At 42.4% G+C, this 20344-nt stretch overlaps 1 protein-coding gene across 4 annotated transcripts; it reads right to left on the bottom strand.

Annotated features, from left to right (window-relative positions):
* Positions 1–90: 90 nt before the first annotated feature.
* Positions 91–19265, bottom strand: LOC119899597 (girdin-like). 4 transcript variants are annotated; one of them, XM_038714216.1, is made up of 29 exons: positions 18844–19265; positions 18672–18763; positions 17051–17156; positions 15339–15408; positions 14677–14735; positions 14498–14581; positions 13914–14054; positions 13447–13628; positions 12306–12387; positions 11126–11284; positions 10592–10738; positions 10224–10368; positions 9250–9675; positions 8998–9165; positions 8695–8900; positions 8380–8574; positions 7642–7772; positions 7389–7530; positions 7087–7260; positions 6686–6847; positions 6264–6541; positions 6027–6170; positions 5745–5931; positions 5415–5560; positions 5083–5175; positions 4250–4455; positions 2400–2651; positions 2139–2204; positions 91–1844 (listed from the first exon to the last, which is right to left on the bottom strand). In XM_038714216.1, exons 1-29 carry the CDS (start codon positions 18916–18918, stop codon positions 724–726), a joined length of 5439 nt encoding a protein of 1812 aa, XP_038570144.1. In that variant the 5' UTR covers positions 18919–19265; the 3' UTR covers positions 91–723. The 4 variants fall into 4 exon arrangements, with proteins under 4 accessions (XP_038570144.1, XP_038570143.1, XP_038570142.1 ...); XM_038714215.1 differs by having other exon boundaries at positions 7389–7527; positions 8998–9675; XM_038714214.1 differs by having other exon boundaries at positions 8998–9675.
* Between the last annotated feature and the right edge of the window lie 1079 nt (positions 19266–20344).

The following is a 20344-nucleotide window of genomic DNA, read 5'->3' on the forward strand; positions in this document are numbered from 1 at the left end:
CCTCACGTGGCCGAGCAGACATCCAATAAGAACATCTGGGCGGGCGCAAGTTCTCGGCACAGTTATAAAAGAATGACAACAGCGAAATTTTACATAGAGGCTTTATTAAAGGGAAAACCGCATTCAGGTACACGTCCTATTTTACAACATTTACACATTTTCTATATATGAACATCATGGTTCTTCCAGGCATAGACACTGCAATTTAATAATATAATAATAATTTAAATGTTCTGTCTGAGTAACAGGACATAATTTGAAACAGCAATAAATATACATACCAGGATTGTCAGTGTGGTAAAGTAACGTTAAAGGTAAACAGGTTTCACTCACAATACCATTCTACATTTTAATGGGCAAAAGAGGATATCTATCCATAAGTCATTCAGTTATATTAAACAGAATTTGTGCAAAAAGAAGAACCTGGGGGAAGAGATAATACTATGAGTCTCTGGAGATATTACTCAGGTAAATTAATATGCTGTAAAAGCCAGTAATCTTGCTAATGCAGTGTGACAAAAAATCAGAACCACAAGTTTCTAAACATCTTTTTATTTACACCTTTTAAGATGACTGTATACTCAGACTGTGGAATAACATACTCATATTAAATTACAGTGACTTAAATTGTGTGCTTCGGTTGATGTGATGAAAAGTGGCCTTTTTTTGCAGCTCACCTGCTTTGCTTGAATGACACAATACACAATGGTCTGACAGCTGCTTTCATGGAGTTGTTAGCCGCTTGTCCTCTAACTCAGCTGCATGTTCTGCATTTTGACTCAGCTCATTTTCCACATTGAGCAGTGTTTGCAGTGTGTCAGGAGGAGATTCCCGGCTCTCACGTTGGCAGTTTTGCACCAGAGATGCATTCAGACAGACGAAGGTCTGGTTGTTGCCAAGGGCGTCCAGGCTAGTCGTGGTTGTGACCACAGAATCACTGAAGATTGTGTTTGAGAAGACAGAGTTGAAAGTGAATGAGGAGCCAAAGAGTGACTCCTGCACAGGGGATTTTGGGTGATCTGTGGGAACGGCAACTGTTGGGTCTCTGGGAGGTTTGATGGGAGGAATGGGCTCAGGCTCACAGTTATTCGTGTCTGGTTCTGGTTGTTGCTGACTCGCTGTTTCCTCCTGATTATTGCTCTTTTCTGAAACCTGGACAGAGACCGGGTCAGTCTTGCCTGTCACCCTGCAGTCGCTGTTTACACTGGTGCGTCGGGATGATCCCTCTGCTGTGGAAATGACACTGCTGGCTCGAGGGAGACTTTTGGGCGACCTGGACCCTTTTAGTCGCACCTCTTTCCCCGGAGGGGTGGAGAAGCAGTTGAGGCAGCCAGACATTGAGGATGACTTACCCTGAACGTACAGCACTGTGATGGGTGAACATGCTGATGCTCGGGTAGTTTCAACTTTGCTAGAGCACGATTTGGAATTCATCCCGTTGAGCCCTGTGTTCATTTTGACTGTGCCCCCTGAATCTGATGAGCGACGAGTCACTTTCCCTCTTGACCCCCTTCGGATGCTCTTTGTACCCCTTGTGAGCCAGAAGTCCTGAGAGAGTCCAGGATCTTTCTGTTTTGGTATAGACTGGATATCTGAATTCTGACTGTTGGTGATGGGCATGGTAGAGGCTTTCTCCTTGTGCTGCTGCTGCTGCTGCTGCTGCTGCTGCTTCTGTGTGTGTTGGGGGGTGGAGGTATCGCTGGGTGGCTGGAAGGAGGCGGAGGAGCGCCGTGATGGGGGCTGCTGGACAGGGCTGCTGCCATTTGACCATGGCTCATTTTCCAGGCTCAGGCTGAACTCCCCACTACTCTCACTTTGGGCTCGACTCTGGACACTGTTCAGCCCTGGAAAGAGATTACGATTTTTTTTTTTTAACAAGCTACAATACAATATTTATACACATTTCCACTCCTATCAGGAAAACATCTGTCAGCTTTATCAACATAATATTTTTAATGACCAACAGGGGGTACCAGAGTCAAGACTTTCTGTAATAGTTGTTGGCCTCTTTGGTCAGCACAGAGATTAATATGAAACAAGGTCATGATTGCAATTTGATGGGTTTACTCTAATTCCCGAGCTGGTAATACATCTGGATGCTAGCTGAATCCTCTAAACGAGTATCGACAGAGCTTTACCGTGATTCTGCAGCTCGTCGCTGTCCTCAAATCCAGATGGCACAGCGCTATCATTTGAATCCTTGTCTGTGGGGCATACAATGAGAAAGCACTGAATGGTTATACGTGATTGAAACTTTCCAACACTTTCAGCTTCTGTGTTTGAAACCAGAAAAGCACGTGCGAGCGCCGTCTTTGCTCTACTCTCCTCTACACATTGTTCTAGCATCTAACTAAGGAAGATGACATTGAAACAAAACAGTTGCTCGTGAATGCCTCTACCTGTCACCCAAAGCTCAGACAAATCTGGAACAGTGCCGGCGGTGTCAGTGGCTGTGGTGGTGACGTGGCCAGATGGTAGAGTGGTGGGATGATTGAGGTGGAGGATGGACAAGATGGATGTGGTAAGGGATGAGGTCAATGCGTTCTTCCTGTCCTCCTCCACATCAGCCTCTGACCCTCCCAGCTGCTCTAAGCTGTCTCCCCACCGCTTCTCCTCGAACAGGGCCGAGGGGTACGCCAAGCTGCTCAGGGCTGCATTGTTTGACCAAGGAGTGGAAGAAGTGGGAGGGGGATGAGGGATGCGGATAGACAGGTGAACTGTCATGGAGATTAGGAGGTATTTTTGTTCAATGGCGTGTAGATGGTTTGCTTTCTCCATAGACCAGACAATTGTGTAGAATTGTGGTTTTATACTGCAGATCTTTCCCTATAGTACAGCTGGCTGCAGGAAGGACAGAGCTCATGCAGCACCATTATCCTCCTGCAATGCATCATTTCTTTGACCTCTATTGTTGTAATAAAATACCCCATATTGTCTTCAAATATAGCCTCTGCTAGAAAAAACAACAAAAAAACAACTGCTGCAAATGCTTAAAGCTGTAATATCATATCTAATTATTTTAAGTTAGTGTGGTGAAATGAGGTTGGCATGAATGGTCACATTACTAACATATGACTGCTGATTTTACACCTGCTGGGAAGCATCCTTGCTGAAAATGATTAATTCATTCTCAAACTAGGGTCACATTGGTGTTATGGCGAGTAGTAGATGATGTAAAAAAAGCTACACACTTAGTATTATAAAGTTAGCAGTAAAATAAAAGGCCACAGTGAAGATGAGGGTCGACACCGGACCACAGTCTTTCTTACACATGGAACGGCGGAAGAGGGACTTGACTTTGTCTCTGTCCTTCAGCCTGTTCCTCATACGGGGAAACATTTTCAGGGTGGCTATTTAACAGCAAGTGCAGCGGCATGTGAGAAAGACAAAGGGATGCAGGCAAGCAGAGAGAGGGGGATGTAAGGGAGGAGAGGGGTAGGAAGGAAAGGAAAAGACAAGGGAAAGAAGGAAGGCAGGGGTGAGGAAATACATTAACAGACAAGAAAGACACAGGGAAGACATATTGAAGACTGTTGAGGAAAGTTCACACACATCATGCATCAGGAAGAATAACCATTTAGATATGACACACACACACACACACACACACACACACACACACACACACACACGTGCTTGCTTTTAAGATACTGCTATAGCATCATTTATTTATTAATTAGATGGACTGGGTCTTCTTTACTATACACTAAGCTAACTTTTTTGAATTACTAAGATCTCAATTTTTATTTTTATGGGTTCATAAAAAAGTAAGTACGTTTTGAAACATTTCTAACTGGCATTTCCAACTTTTGTTAACTTGATTCAATTGATTTAATTGAGGCTAAGACACAGTGAGAAGGTTGTGCGTGACGGATATGACTAAACCAAGAAGTGCACAAGACAACAGTGCTGCAACAGTTTTACTTAAAAAACGTTTTATTTAAGTTTTTGCATCTCCTTGAAAAATGCTGAGGCGGAGGGGGTAGTTTTGTCAAATTTTTGGAAGATGTCTGTCCTGCAAATGTAGCTTCATGTGTAGATGAAACTACTGTGGCTTTCGATTCACCCATGTCTCTCTGTCCTCTGGCTGTGGGCTGGGCCTTACATGAACACACTCCTGAATGATCTTTGTGCCCTGCCTCTGATGATGATCTTACTTCCTGGTCTATGACTGAAGCACTGAATGGGGGGACTTCAGTACTTTGATGACACCGGTTCCGCCAAGTCAATGGGAGATGATCATACTCACTGTTACGTTGGGGTGAAATGGCATCACCTGCTGAGGTGGCTGAGCTTCCAGAGCCATCTGAGCTGATGAAGGAGCTGTTGTCTTGACAGGAGAGTTGTGGCTCAGTAACGCCTGAGTGTGTGGGTGTGGGTGGGCGGTCGGGCCCATGCTCACGGCTACTGGATTTAATCAACTTCTTCAGTTTCAGAGTGATCCAGTTTCCACGTCTGTGGAAGAGCAGATATACAAGAGGAAAGTGAAACTGTAAAAGAACGAGGCACAAATAAGACGCAGGCCAGGCTGGTCTGTAGAGAATAAGAATTAAGACACCACACATGCAGAGGTGTGCTAGACAAGCATTAAATGTTTATGTTTGTCTATTATTCAGATTAAATAATATATACTTAAAACTGTAATATTATTAAATTAAATTATCCAACTATGCAATTCCTCTCAACTTTATGGAGCGTTTTAGCATCTTGCAGCTCATTGTTTTGGTTTGATTCACTCTCACCACTCTCATAGCTGCTTTTTTGTCTGCACCTGTTTTCAGTGGAAAAAGCTTGTGTAAACCCACTGCACTCTACCTGTGCCCAGCACCAAACCACAGACAACAAAGTTTGCGACTAGCTGGTGAACCCAGTGTAGCATTTAGCAGCTAAAGATTTGTTTCCTTCAGGTAGATGGTGGAGACCAAATACAGAGCTAAAAAAAACAATCAGTTAATGCAGGTTCAAAAGAAAATTTGCTAACTGTTAGCACATGGAGAAACATGACAGAAATGTGAACCGTTACAGTCATTAGCAACAAATAGTTAAAAAATAATTGTTATCACTAAATTGCAGACAATTTACCTGCGAGGAGGCGATGGCTCATAAAACTTGTACTGGTCCATTATCTTTTCCTCCAGCTTCTCCTTCTGCCTCCTCAAATCATTAAGCTTGTCACTGAACAGAGACGGAGAGAGAGAAAACAGATACTGTAGATAGATCCTCAATTCTAATTGTGGGGCCTGCTGTGGTATTTTGGTGTCCTGAATAGGGTTCATTATGTGCTGTTTGCAAGTATCAAACGTTTAGCCTTAACATGTTAGCTCATTAACAAATTAGTGTAACATGCTGCAAATCCACACATTAGACCCTCAATGCTACTTTATCTTGTCATGGTGTTAGGCCTAGTTGCCTACATATACTGTCGCTCTTCAACATGAAACAGATCCTTGCTCTCCATGGTCTGCTCCAACAAGGTTCGGTTCTGCAGCATCAGCGTCTCGATCTGGTTGAGCAGGTGGCGATTCTCTTCCTCCAGGTTGGTCTTCAACTGGCTCAGCAACTAAACACATACACAAGTATCTATATGTGCACGAGTGTACAAAACAACAGATCATCATGCAGTTATTAAAACAGAAAATTGGAATACTATCCATCAGCCATGACTCTATGCTGAGGTTGAAGAGGCAATTACAGGGGAAGTTCTAGACACTATCACACCAGCTAAACCTGCTGCATGTCAATACCTCACACTGGTTGCTGAGCTTTGTGGAAGTGATGTCTAGCTGTTGAAACTCTTTCTTGAGCTTGGAGAAGTCAGCCTCCAGCCAGGTGTGCTCCAGCTTGGCCTCATTCAGCTGGCTCTTGAGCTGCTTGTGATCCGCTGTCAGCAACTCATTGTCGTTATGTAGCTGACGGTATGTCTGGTTCAGCCTTAAAAAAAGTAGAAGCATGTATAAGCCCACATCCATGCATTAGCCTAGGTGTGCTTTAATGTGTATATGCTCCAGTGTGTGCATGCTCCTCACCAGTCCTTCTCGTCACGGAGCCTGCAACATTCAGCAGCAGTGGTCCTGTGCTGTTCTTTCTCTAGAACCATCCTCATCTGCTCCTCCTTCAGGGCTTTCTCCAGGTCTTCTAGCTTGGTCCGCTGCTGCAACAAGCTATTGTACCTAAAGATACCACAAAATACACACAAACGTGTAGAGATTGTAAGACAATTCATCGAAAGTGCCTAGATTGTGGCCTTCTCTGCTTTTCCCCACCTGTCCTGCAGAGTGCGTTGCTCCAGCTCTAGTGTGCGATGGGTGTTTTTCAAACAGCCGTGCTTGCCCATCAGGGCCTCATACTCCATAGCCTGCCGCTCATGTAGAGCTGCCAGCCGCTCGTGATCTCTTAATAGCTGCTCATGAACACCACGCAGCTCTTCACGTTCCCGTATGGCGCTGTCCCGCTCACTTTCTGTCCCTGACTGCTGCTGCTGCAGCTGTGCATTCTGGGCCATAAGGGAAGCACTCTGTGAGTTCAGAGTGGATTTCTCCACCTGGAGAAGAAAGGGACCCAGTTGATGTAAGCATTAATGCTTGTGTGCACTGTGAATCTTATAGGATTCTATCAGCAATGTAAGTTTGTAGAGGGGCTGTTATGTTAAGTGCACCAAAGAGAATAGTGTGTGTTATAGTGGCACCTGTAGGTTAGCGTTGTGTGTCTGCAGGGCTGTGTTGTTCTCCTGCAGTGAGGCAGCCTGCCTCTGCAGAGCGAGGATTTGAGCCTGCTGGCTATCAGACTGACTCTCCAGCTGCTTCAGCTGGGCCTGCATTGCCTGGCGCTCTGCCTCCAGTGTTGCGTTCTGCAGAGGAGAGGACAGAAGGAGGATGGGAGAAGAGAAGAGAAATGTTGATAAAACTGTCATTCTCTTATTGATTATTGTGAAATGTCTGTTTCCAGGAGGAAGAAGAATATGAAAACTAGCAGGTAGTGTTAACTTCATGCACTCAGTACAATTGGTCTATTATTAACATAAATCAACATCAAAACCAATAGTACAATTTTATAAATTGGTCACTACATAGGTCAGCTACTACTTACATTCCTCTCCACTTCAATGAGACGGTCTTTGAGCTTCAGCAATTCCTTGGTGGCCTCCTGGCTTTCACGTAGCCATTCACTCATTGCTCTGCCAGTCTCTATTGCAGGGGTGGAACTTGATGCTGTCCACTCTTCCTCCTGCCTCTGTTGCAAGGCCTCATAGCTCAGCTTCACCTGTAGGGTTAAAGGGGTCAAACATTTCGATATTCAACAAATTACAATGAAGTTTTAAAATGTTTTTTTCTCAAATGTGACACCAGCAGGCCTGCAATGGTGAATTTGAACTTTTAGGACAGTCTTACAGTCTTGAGCTCCTGGCGCAGCTGCTGGTTCAGGGTGGAGGATTCCTGCAGACGAGCTTCTAAAGCTGCCATCTTGTCCTCTTTAATCTTAAGAGATTTTTTCAGGGACGACTCCAACTCTGACTCCAGCATCTTGAACCTGCTGCGTAGAGGAAAGAAGGTATTTTGTGCCAACTGTGGCATTAGCAGTCTTCAATTCTTTACATTCCCGTCAAAAGTTACAGGATGGGAACTCCAAGCAGTATGTAAGCACCTGTTGTCTGGTTCCTCTTGTTCAGCCTGCTGTGTACTCTCCTGGTTCAGCACCTTCATTTCCAACTCGTAAGCCAGCCTCTCCAGTTCATTGTCTCTCTGCTGGCTCTTCAGCTTCTCACTTACCAGCTCCTAAAGATGGACGGTATACTTGGATTACACTAAATAGTTTCTTTAAGAGACATTTACGGACATTTAATGTCATTATTCAAACATCTAGTCCATTTAAATAATGTTTTTGAATTAATTAGTTGTGGTGGTTCAAACATGGCAGTCAGTAGATAGTGACTGAATGTTCATTTGTGATCAAACTGTGATTTAATTGTTGGGAACCAAATGTTAATAATCTTTTCCTTCTACCATTCTATGTTAATTTGCGGGCCTGGTTGCACATTTATTTGACATTGAATCAGCACACCATTGCTCTTGTGATAACCTTCATATTAGTACGTACAATGACATTCAATAGAAGTTACTGTCACTAGGTCATGCAAAACAATCAACATTCATTTTACAGTATTTGTACTTCAATCTGTCACTTTGTCAAATTAAGTATCAACACAGTAAAATTCTTGCATCTATTCAAATCATAAAATCTAATCAAAGGTAAAATCTGGCAACCTCTGTGCAACACATGCACACTGCTGCTGTAAAGTGCATTATCAGTGAAACATCAGGGTGGGTCAGGGCAGACTATTTATTCAGCGTAAGCTCGACAGCACAGACTTCCTCTCCTCACCTCTCTGAGGGTGGCCAGGGTCCTCTGGTCGATAGCAGCTTGCTTGGTCAGTTCTCTGTTGTCTCCCTCTAGGGCTTTGACCCTGTCAGCAGTCTCCCTTAACCCCTCCACCTCCTTTACTAGAAAACGCATCTCCCTTTCCAGGCTGGTCATACAGACATTGTTACTGTCTAAGTTGGCTTCCTGGATTTCAGCCTGAGACAGAAGAAGGTAGAACAGTAGCCATTTTATTCAAGGGCAACGTAAGTCTTCCAAACATTATGCTGCCTTTGGTTTGCAACTGACAACTTGCCCTCAGAAGACAATCCTACCTACCTGCTGGCGGAGTCGTCGATTCTCTTTCTCTAGCTGCCTTTTTTCCCTCTCCAGGACTGTGGTTTCTTGCTCCAGGCTTTGCTTCTCTGTTTCCAGTTGCTCCAAGCGGCGTGCAGAGATCCGAAGTTCCTCTAAAGTGGCCTGCAGACTCTGGTTCTCTGCCTCCAGCTCCTGAACCTCTGCCTCCAGTCTCTGAACTTTCCGGTCTAAAGAGATGGAGTGGGGTAGAAGAAATAAACTAATCAGTAAATGTATGCCTGTGTCATTGAATCTTTTAATGTTCATCTGATCTACAGAGCCTACCAGTGTTATCGAGGGAAGTCTGTAGATGCTGGTTAACTGTGTCTAGGGCCCTGCACTTGGCCTCCAGCCGCTGCGTGTGTTTGCTGGCATAGGAGGAACGTGTTGGCAGACCTGAGAAGATGCTGCCATGGCAGGGACTGCTGCTCTTCGAGCCAGGGGAGTGATCACCTGATCCAACAAAACAATGGAGCCTATTGTGATTGTTTTCTAAGACTTCCAGATCAGACATTATGTCTTTGAAATGATCTCCACCTCCATCTTCTAGCTGTCCTTTCTCCTGAATATGAAGGTCTGGGCTCTCTGTGAGGAGGATCTCACTCTGGACTTCCTCCACCTCTTCTGCGTAGAGTGGCTGATGGCAGTTTGAATTTCCATTTAACATGTGCTGTGCTACTGTTCTGAGCGGGAATATGTGAGTGCGGTTTTCTATATTAGAGCAGGAGGTTTGCAACCAAGTGGGTTCATCTGTTGATAAGGTACGGTTGTTGGTGCTACAGACCACATGGCAGACATGATCACACTCACGGTGGCAGCTATGTTTGTGTGGCTGTGTGCTGTTGTTCATAGAGGCAGCTTTGAGTTCCTCTATAGTTCTTAAGAGACTTTGGTTCTCCTTTTCCAGTTTCAGCATCCGACTGCGAGTCCTCTCAGTCACCTCCTCACTCAGAGTCTGCTGGCCTTTACACAAACACATGACGGCAATTAGCTGAAGGAAATGAGGACTTGAGACAGACAGCATAAAAGACGAGTTGTAAACATTTTAGGGTGCTGTTAGGCTTTTTTGTATGCTGTTTTATCATGGCTTTTATTATGCCTGTGCACAGTTTGAATGTTTGTTGAGTCTAGCTTAGTTCAGTTAGCCTATTAAATGTCTGTAGGATCAGTTGCAGCTCCACTCAAAGTTTTTAAACTTTGTCATATATAAACGTGTACATTATACATAGGCAGCAATTACATTTATTTGATATACAGTAACAACAAAAAAAGTGATGAATTCATAAATCTGTAAATCATAATTTACAGTGTTTGGTAAATCTATGGCCATCTACTAAATGAGCTAATAGTCTTCTAGGGCTAGGGTGTGCATGAGTGCTTTAATCTAGGAATATATTAAAGCCCTCGTGCGCACACACTTACATCATTTACATATCCGTTTTTTTACTTAATCTACTATTTCAACCAATCATTCTCCCATTACTTCATCCTACTGTATCACCAGCTCTTACTCTGAGAGTTCTCAGTGGTCTTGGAGAGCTGCTCTAACTCCCAGCCCAGATGCTGGGACTCCTCCATGCTCCTCCTCTGAGCCAAACACAGAGCCAGGTTCTCCTCCTGCAGCTCCTCAATGCGCCTCCGGTCTGCCTCCCTCTCCTGAAGTGGAGACACAAAGTATCAGCAGAAGTATGGGAACAAGTTCTGTCCAGCTGCTGAAAGGACTAGATGATCATTAAATCTAAAATAAGACATCTAATGTTGAGATCTAGATGTTTTAAAAATTATATTGTCACTGATCTCTGCTGTCAATATTATAGGCTTAATACAAGGCAACACAAAGGTAACAAAGCAGACACCTCCTTGTATGCAGATGTCTGACCTGTTCCATGTCGTGGACCCGGGCCTTCAGCAGAAGACTGTGCTTCTCCAGCTGGTGGATTTTATCTGAGCGTGCCCTCCAGCCTTCCAGCTGATCCTCCAACACTTCTTTGGTCTCCTGTAGCACCCTGTTATCCTCCTTTAGCTCCTGAAATACACACACACACACACACACACACACACACACACACACACACACACACACACACACACACACACACACACACACACCCCTCTATAAATATATAAACCCAGATTTATATACTTCTTCCACATATGTTGCTTCCAAAGTTGTTGCTGCTCTGTATCTTTATCTTTCACTTTTCTTGTTCGTAGCTAAGGAAAACTCTGATTTATTATCTAAATATTGAATACACTTCTTACTCCCCACATCTTATCGTCCAATAAAAATTATATCAATATCAAAAATTCATCAATATGAGACTGCAGGATCAGATTATTCACTGATTTCCTGAATTCCAAGATCAATGCCTCAACATTCACTGGTTAAGTATTTATTTACGACTGTATCAACCTCCACTTTGGCCTTGTAGAACTCCATCTTGTGCAGTTGCTCCCTGTAGCGTCCCACTTCACTCTCCAGCTTGTCTGCCTTTATGGCTCTCTCTCTCAGGGAGTCCAGTTCGTCACGGTAGGTGCGGGCTGCACGGGCCTCTACGAGCAACTGGGAGTTCTGGTGAGGGTTCAGACAGAGGCATGGCTTACAGCAATACTTGTTGTTGAAGTGTTAGTGTCAGTTTGTTACATTATTTTTATTCATTCATTAATGAATGAATTATCATTTTATTAATCAATGTTTTGAGATCAACAATAGATCAAATGAGTACCTGTACTGTAAAATAGTGACAAATTATCACCCCATTATTTCCCCTTCCTTAAGTTTTTTGTGTCTTTTTATAGTCTTTACAGTAAACTTTATTGTTTTGGTTCTGTCTCATAGCTCTCATCACCGTTATTTTGAGTTTTTTTATTGTGTTTTTAGCAGGAAGCTTTGATGATCCCACTCTACGCTTTTGGCCCAGCATCAAAGGGCATCCACTTACATTTACATATCTGGAGCAACTAGGGGTTAAGTGTCTTGCTCAGGATCTCTCACACCAAAGGCATATGTCTTATCCATTGCGCCATCCCCATCCCCATTCCCACAAAGTTAGTAACTAGCATTGAGCAGCCAAAGAGACAGATATTTCCCTCAATAGTTAAATCAATGGATACTGGATTTGAATTCATCTGGTTGCAAGAAATAAGACTTCAAATGAATGCTAATGTTGCTCAGAGTCTGCCGGATGTATAAATAGGCAGCTGCTTACCAGCATGTTTGACATATCAACTTTAAAATTAAAAATATGTCAGTTTTGTGTTGGCTTGTTCTACTGTCCTAAAGTGGCCAAACAACAATTAATGCTGCTATAATTTCCAATGTGGTTGTTGGAAATATATGAACCAAGCAAACTTGCACAGCCAACCTAAGTCACAAGCCTTAAGCAGAGAATACAAATTGAGATCTCCTGTTCAGACAAATCCATATAAGCTTTAGTTGTATCTCTGAGTCAGAGGTTTAAATTTGCTGTCATTAAGCGCTGCTCTGCAGCAAAGTATGGTGTGCAATAATCTGTATAATCTGCAGAGCAATCAGGAGGGTAGTGTGTGTCACCATCAGAAGGAGCTGGAATTTATTCTTCTATTCTTCATACCTCCTGCTGGATCCTCTTCAGCTCTGCCTCCATGTTCTCCAGCTCATGTCTGCAGTCCAGCATCTGCTCACTCTTCTCTTCTCTGGTGGGGTCAGATGTGCAGTGCAGAAAGACAAGCAGGCAGGTTGATTAGTGTACACTACTTACTACTCTTCTGCAATACTTTTATATATATTAAAATACCGCAAGTGACCAAATACATGAGGGGGCACATATAAACACATATATTTCCCCTTTTAATCGCTATTGCAAGGTAACACATTTTATGCTTCTGATATTGAGTGGCAAATTCAAAATGACAAGTAGGATCTCATTATTAATGTTGCCACAAACTTGCATCTCACAAACATACTTGATTCCAACATAAAGCGCCTTAAACCTCATTTTTATTTTTTTTTTCAACAGAAACAGATGCATGCTGGAAGAGCTGTTGAAAGAAATGTAACTCAAAAGTGCAAAGTCAAGCCATACTTAATGATTTAAGTGATACTGTGTTTGCTCAGAGGCTGTAGTATGTGAATGTGAGCATCCAAACACGAGAGGACAATGCGGTGGGGAGAAGATGGGATGGCCAGCAAAGATGGAACTGAGATCTTGATCGGATCAGAGTTAATGTGTGTGTGGGTGTGGATGTGTGTGCATGCAGTATCTGCTGAAATTCAGAGGCAATGTGGGTCAGTGGTAGTGCACAGCCAGGCAGTAATGTGGGCCAACCCCCCCCCCCGGCATCTCTTATCCTGTAGTATCTCTGTGTTTGCCTCTCATTCTCTTTCTATTGGCAGTTCCCCCGAGGAAAGGCTACCTCTTTACTAGCAGCAGTCCTGAAGATAAACTTATACTATTCTAAGAGACAATATTAAATTCAACAATCACTAATGTGGGAATGGACAACTTCTACCAGTGCATGTGTATTTTTGATCTCATTCTATTTGCATTGTGTTCTCAGAACAGTTTTCCTATGCATTAGCCTGTTTGATGTAAGATGTTTTTATGAATGTGAAACTCTAAAAGAGTGAAATGTTTCTGTTCTCCTGATTGTGTAAACTATAACATTTTAGCCCCAAGGAGTTTTTATAAATGTATTTCCTCTCACAGATTTTTTTTTTGTTTTGTTTTTTTTCTCTGTCCACTTGGTACTCACAGTTCTTGTCTAAGTCGTCTGATCTTGGCCTTAGAGTCAGCCAGCTCCACCGACAGGTGTTGCTGAGTCCCCGCCTGTTGCTGCTGCTGCATGCTGGGACAGTAGCTGGTTGACTGTGGGCTGGATGGGCTACTGAGCAAGCTAACGATGCCATCCTTTTCCTGCATTAGCTCTGCTATAGTCTGCAAAAAAGACGTGTTACAGATTAGCTTTAGCATATGACTAAATACCCAATTTACCTCTTAATATATGTGCACAAAACGTTTTAATTAAACTAGTTTTACTGCCATCAGAGATTTTTCATGTCTTCCTATGCATGCTTTGTAGTATATACCCAAAATACAACATCATGTACAAAATATTGTTTGGATTCATACACAGGTTCAGATAAGTTCCCAAATTCATAGAGAATACGCATGTACCTCCTGAAACAGTCAGAATAAATGATGAAAGGAACTGGAATATACCTCTAGATGGGTGTCCCTCTGGTCCAGCAGATGTCGGAGGTGCGTGGCCATGTTCCTCGCTACGGCCTCCAGCTCATCCGGGTGCACCTCACTGGACTCCAACCACTGCAGATCCAGCACGTTCTCCTGACTGTGGGTCAACTGGTAAATGCGGGGACGGACAGTCAGAGTAGCAGGAAAAAGATAAATATAATGTGAAAGAACGCAAAGTGGCACAAGGATCCTCAGGATGAAGCTACAAACAGACAGCTACTTATTCCTTTCAGTTCCCAATAAAACCATACTACTGAGTTAGTTTCTTGCTTAATCAGAATATATACACATTTATACGAAGACATGAAGGTCATCTGTAGTTGATGATGGGAGGGACCTTTCTTCATTTTACAAGAACTTCACAAAAACTATTTCTCACGATATATTTAGCTAATAATAATAACAACATGTGACGTTCTCTGCTGGCTGTGAAACACTGCATTTACAGTATTTACTACTTTATTTGTCACAGACACAAGCATGAATATTTACAAACTGATTTACTGTACAACAATGCTGAGGCATTTCTCATGTCATATAAAGTCAGATACCTCCTGAATATGTGCAGCTATGGCAGCTTTCGTGTCAAAGTCAAGCGTCTGGATCCTCTCAATGTACTCATCTTTTTTCTCACACTGAAAATGAAAATGTAGACAGATATAGATCTCCATAGCTCATATAGTCTGTTTCATGTTTTCCGCACAAAAACTGTCAGATAGTCAGCATTTACCTGGACTGCACATCCCAACAGTAACAGCAAAAGTTTCTTCATTTCCTCCAGACTTTGTTCTGTGGAGAACAAAAGAAAAAGTTCATTATCTGAAATAAAACTTATCAGATTAAGGTACTGAGGGCTGCTGGCATGGATTGAAGTTGAAATGAGTACAAGCTGGTGAATTTGGGTCACAACTCACCAAAGCCTTACCATCACAAGCCAGTGCTGTTATCAGGCTGATGGAGTGCAATTGAATTAAAACTGTATCAGAAAGAGCTAAAGCAGCCTGTCTGTGAGGAAATACTCACACTCTTTTAAGGGGAAAATGCTACCTGATTTTCATTGTTCACCATTTAGAAATGGCATTGTCGCCATTTTCTAAATGAACAGTGACAATAATACTAGTATTTCCCTTTAGCTTCATAATTCAAATTGTGGATATGATATCCTGTTAACTAAACTCAAATGCCTCTTAGATCCTTTAAATTTGACCAGTTTAGCAATCAGCCAGATATGACACTCAATACTATACACGTAATCTTAGGTACATTTAGGAAATCAATGCAGTGTGTATTTAGTATCAGCAAACAGACAGGCTTCCAACCATTTACTGACTTAGCAGCTCCAAAAGAGAGGAGAGATGATGAATACACTGAGTGTTCTTTAAAAGAGCATACCAAAGTAAGGAGTCCTGCCAAGCAGCAACACGTTTGGCAAAGGAATCATGATTAATTGTCTCAGATTATCCTGCGAAAAAACAGAGACAGGGAGGGGTGAGGGAGATGGGTCAAGAGAAGGGAAGATAAGCACATTTTAGACCAAACTGGAACATGGACAGAATACAACACTTCTCAAAGTGTTTGAATGGACAGGGATGTATGTATGTACAGCACATAGCCGCTGCTTAAACACATGTATAGAAACTTAGCCAAGTCTCTGAATGGGTAGATGATAGAGCTGGTTTCCCTGGTGCAGTGGTGAAATCCACCAAAACTGTTTGGTACAGCCTTGTCTAAGGCTATAAGTGGCTTGCGTTCATAAGTGTGTGTGCAGTGTGCGTGGTAGTGTGTGTGCAGTGTAGTAGTGATTTTTAATAGCCCCTAATGAGCTAATGAGGAACGTGAACTTGTAAACTTCAGGAAACTATTACCAATTCCCACATGCAAAGAAAGCTACAGTTGACTGGAGTCATTTAGTCTCTGATGTTACAGTCCAGCGTGCACCAACAGTCACATTATCCATTGACTGCCACTGTGACCCTTTGTGGAAAGTTCACTGACTGGCCACAAACCTCTCATCATCCTCTCCTCTTGTAGTTTATGTGAGGTTATGCAGTGTGGAACCGAGAGCAATTCTCTAGTCCCCTCGGGGATCAATAAAGTATTTCTGATTCTGATTTCTGATTCTGAAAAGGATGAAAACTGAAATACGTTAGGGATAGATAAAAAAAACGCACCTTACTGTACATCAATTTTTTTGACTTGACAGCAGTAAAACCCCGTCAATTGAAACCATTGTTTCTCCCAAATGTCACTTTTAAGGAAAATAAGCACTGTAGCATTTTAGAGTCGATCCGATGGATTTTGAGATGGTGAATAAGATTTTAGCCATGCTAGCGGCATGGCTCTAGGATGGCAATGTCGATTCATTGGTCCATCGCTTTGGTCCTTTGGCAAATGGTAGCATGCTAACATGCTTAACTAAGATGGTGACCATGGTAAACATGATACCGACTAAACATCAGCCTGTTTACATTGTTACTGCAAACATGTCGTTGTGTGTCATTGATGATATTTGATATACTGACAATGTGTGGTAACAAAACAATATACAAACCCATCATTCCTTTGAGGTGCTAATCTGAAGAATTTAGTTGTCCCGTCTTCAGTGAAATTACTTTTCTTGTGATCTTAACAGATTTTAATAGAATAAAGCTTATCTCGAATTGTACTTAATTATTCTGACACAGACAGAAAATCCAAGATTCAACATCAGTGCTGTGTCTGTCCATGAATCTCATGTCACTCTAAAGCTCTGTCTGTCTGTGGCTCTGAGTGCAGCTTTACTGAGGCTCTGCTGCGCTCTTACCTCGCTGCTTGTGCCGATTATGCTTGTGTACATGGCTGATATTTAGGGCATGCATCTTAAGAAGAACTAGCTGATCTGCTGGGACACAAGTGCTACCAACTATCTGGTCTGCGCATGTGTGAGCCAGTGTGTGCGTGACAGATGATGCAAATTGAGGCAGAATTGAAAAATCCAAGTTAAATGTTCAGATATCATAATCTGATGTAGAGAGAGATGGAAAGCTTAGCAGCCTGAAGCTCGGATACTTTATATAAGATACTGGCAGATAAAAAAACAAGGGGAGGGAACATCCAAAACTCACCAGATAATATGTCTTGATTTGCTGCACAAGGAAGTTCAAGTTTTGGATCCTCTGACTTGGATCACTGCTCACTTTGTTTGCACTCTGAGGTGCAGCCGAGGGATTTCTGAAGATGGGACACAGCATAAAGGCATTTTACTTGACATTTCTGCTTTTCACAAACAAACAAAATGGTTGTTGGAGTGAGAGGAAGCCGCAAGCTGGTAAAAGTCTTGGCTCAAGCGCATGTATGAGGTCTCTATTCATTCCTAACTTTAGTCTGTGTGATGTCATTCCTTTCAGCCAACTGGACTGTTTTGGAGCCAAACGGGGTGGCATTAGACTTTCCACCCAAAGGAAACCCTTTAGCTGGATTCTCGGGCTGTTGGCTCGGACGTACTGTAGTCTGAGGTCCAAATGTCATACATCATAGCTGAAATATTATCATTCATGGACATTTGTGCAGGCCAGACTTCACCTTGTTACTCAGGAAAGGAAACCTGTTAAAACTTATTGTATACCTCGGGGGTAAAAAAGGTGGAGAGAGCCATACAGAAAGACATAATGCATGAAAGAGAGACAGAGATGCTGCCTAGCTGCCTGGTACATCACATTTTTTAGTTCGCCTGTCTTCATCTCTGTGCTGTTTGTCCTGTTTCTGTGCCTCCCATCTGTGTCCCAGTGCCACTAAACACCAGCAACAAGGCCCTAATCCCAGAGGGTCTCCCAATCCAGGAGATTATCCCGCCTCTTACCCTCCCCTCCCCTCAGCACAGCATTGTTTTGCTGTAAGAGCTGGTTATTGTATCCCTGGGGGATAAGTGGGATGAATGGATACTGTAGACTTGGGGTGGCTAGACGACGTTATCCAGACTGGGTCATCAGATTTTTACCCTTTCTTTGCAACTCTTCAGTTTCTGTTCAGTACTCTCCTGGCAATGTCTGAACTGTCATTTCATCTCAACAGGGAGGCGAAAATAAGTGTTAACTCGCAGAAGTCTTTAACACATTACAAACTGCCAGAGGACCATGAGTTAATGTGTCATTTAAGGGTGAGGGTAATTCCCTCAGAACATAAGGCACCCAAATCATCATCTCTTAAGTAGCATCTTCACAGTATCTATGATGTCCCTCATGTCTTGGCAGTCTTTCTTTTCCAGGTGATGTTCCTCAATGTGGGCTGTGTATCTATAACTTTAATGCTAATTCTAACTTCTTTTTTGAGAACCACTAACCTGTAAGTACTGAAGAAGTTGCATTTAAAGACTGCAGCATACTACAAAGATCCCCTTTATTACTACAGAGTGACAAAGCCAGTACTGTTGGTGCCTGGATATGAATGTTAGCAGACATTTGCTACTGTATCAGTATCTACTATTGATGGCATGAGGGGAAAAGATACCTAAAAAGAATTACATATCATTAGGGTGATATATAATATTGGGACAATGACATTTCATCTGAGCTATTTCCCTTTAAACATCACAGTTTGTCATAACTTAATGACAGATGCTATTTCAAGTCTATGACAGCTTCAAAACACAGGCTGCTAATCTGAATATCCATCTTGACACAGCTCAAAACCTAGATTAGAAATGTGACAAATGAAATATACCAAAAAAGATGGCAGGAAGCGACTTACATTTGTGTCATTATGTCATTCAAAAAGACTCCATTCAGTAATTCAGAAAAGTCCATGTGCATGCCCCCATCATTTGGCACAAACGTCTTCACCTAAATGACAAAGAGAATCCATGATGAGAGGTTGATATCACAGAGTCTGGCAGGAAATCAGAGCCTGATGCATTACTTACCCAAGTGACAAGTGGGCTCAGCATAAATTGATCCAGACAGGGTAGAAAAACTCCACTTTCCATCGTTATTTCCATCGTAGGTTATTATTAGTCACAACAGAATATCCCAACAATTTAAATGAGGAGAAGACTGGTAGCAGCCTAACGTTAGTCACTACATTACTCCAGAAGTGAGTCTTGCAGATTCAAGCCCTCCCATCCATCTTATTTAAACTAGTTGAGTATTTCCTCTTGGCACTGCGGTTTAGCTTGTCGGTGTTTTCACTGACAGACTCCTCTCGCCACTAACAGCTAACTTACTTCCACGACATCCGGCAGTTTAAACGTCGCCAAGTCGTTGTCCAAGTACGGTCCTATCCGCATTTTGTCCCGCAACACTACACACTCACTAACATCCTCCTTGGTCCTCTGCTGCAAAGGCATCTGCCGTCAGTCCCCCACAACCCCACCTCCTCCTCCTCCTCCTCCTCCCAGCTTCCCAGCTCGCAGAAAGAATTAGCACTGATGACAGATTTTTATATTTAAAGTTCCACCGTTAGGCCAAATGTGCTAATTCATTTTATAAACCATTATTAGCCTAGACATGCTAAAAGTGTGCTAAAATGTTCCCTCCCGTTTGGTTTCACTGTTTGAAGCTAGTACAGCAGATGAGTGCTAATGATACATCAGAAATATTTTTCATCTGTCACCATGGCACTGGCGCCCCCGCCCCTCCCCACCAGCAGCATACTGTTTGTGACCATGTGCAACCACAACTTGTCCTAAGTGTTGTTCATATAATAAACTAATTTATGCACATTTCACCGGATGAACAACTAGATGTTTCCCTTAATGTAATGAGGCTTAATTCCCAAGTATACTCCCTCAACAAGAGTAGGCCTACTTTACTGTGGGCTAATGACGACCTACTATGTAGCCTAATATGATTTTACACATATCTGGTTCAGCACTAAAACAATTTAAAAACAAATGAATTTAAAGGGTTTACTTTCTCCAAGACAGAATATCCATGAATGTGACAAGGTTCTTCCCACTGAATACAAAACCTCCACACTCGTCGTGCCAAACTTTCGCTGCCGAAGGCCTGTGATGGTGCTATGGCGCCACCGTGTGTTAAAGACTGGATGCAAATCTGTAAATCTGTCAGATGACTGACTTTGATGACAATACAATAATGATGAACAAAATTATAATCTATAAATGTGTCAAAAGTCTAATTCACTTAAAGAAAAAATGTTAATTTAAATGGCTGTACATTTTTGAAAATAGAGTTAGAAAACAGTTAGAAGGCAACATTTTAAATGACAATAAGCTTTCTTTGAAAAATGATTAAGATTTTCAAATTTCCGATCTTATATATTTGATAAATCTAAATGTCAGATGTGAGATATTTTCCCTCAGTCAACAGTCAAATATACAGTATAAAGTCAACAGTTCGTACTGTGATATAACAAACAGTACACATGTAAATACTGTTTCATCTCGTGTCGGCACAGACCTG

Source organism: Micropterus salmoides, unplaced genomic scaffold, assembly GCF_014851395.1.
Source record: "Micropterus salmoides isolate LMB-PRFRI ecotype aquatic unplaced genomic scaffold, ASM1485139v1 Ms_hic_scaffold_12, whole genome shotgun sequence".
NCBI lineage: Eukaryota > Metazoa > Chordata > Actinopteri > Centrarchiformes > Centrarchidae > Micropterus > Micropterus salmoides.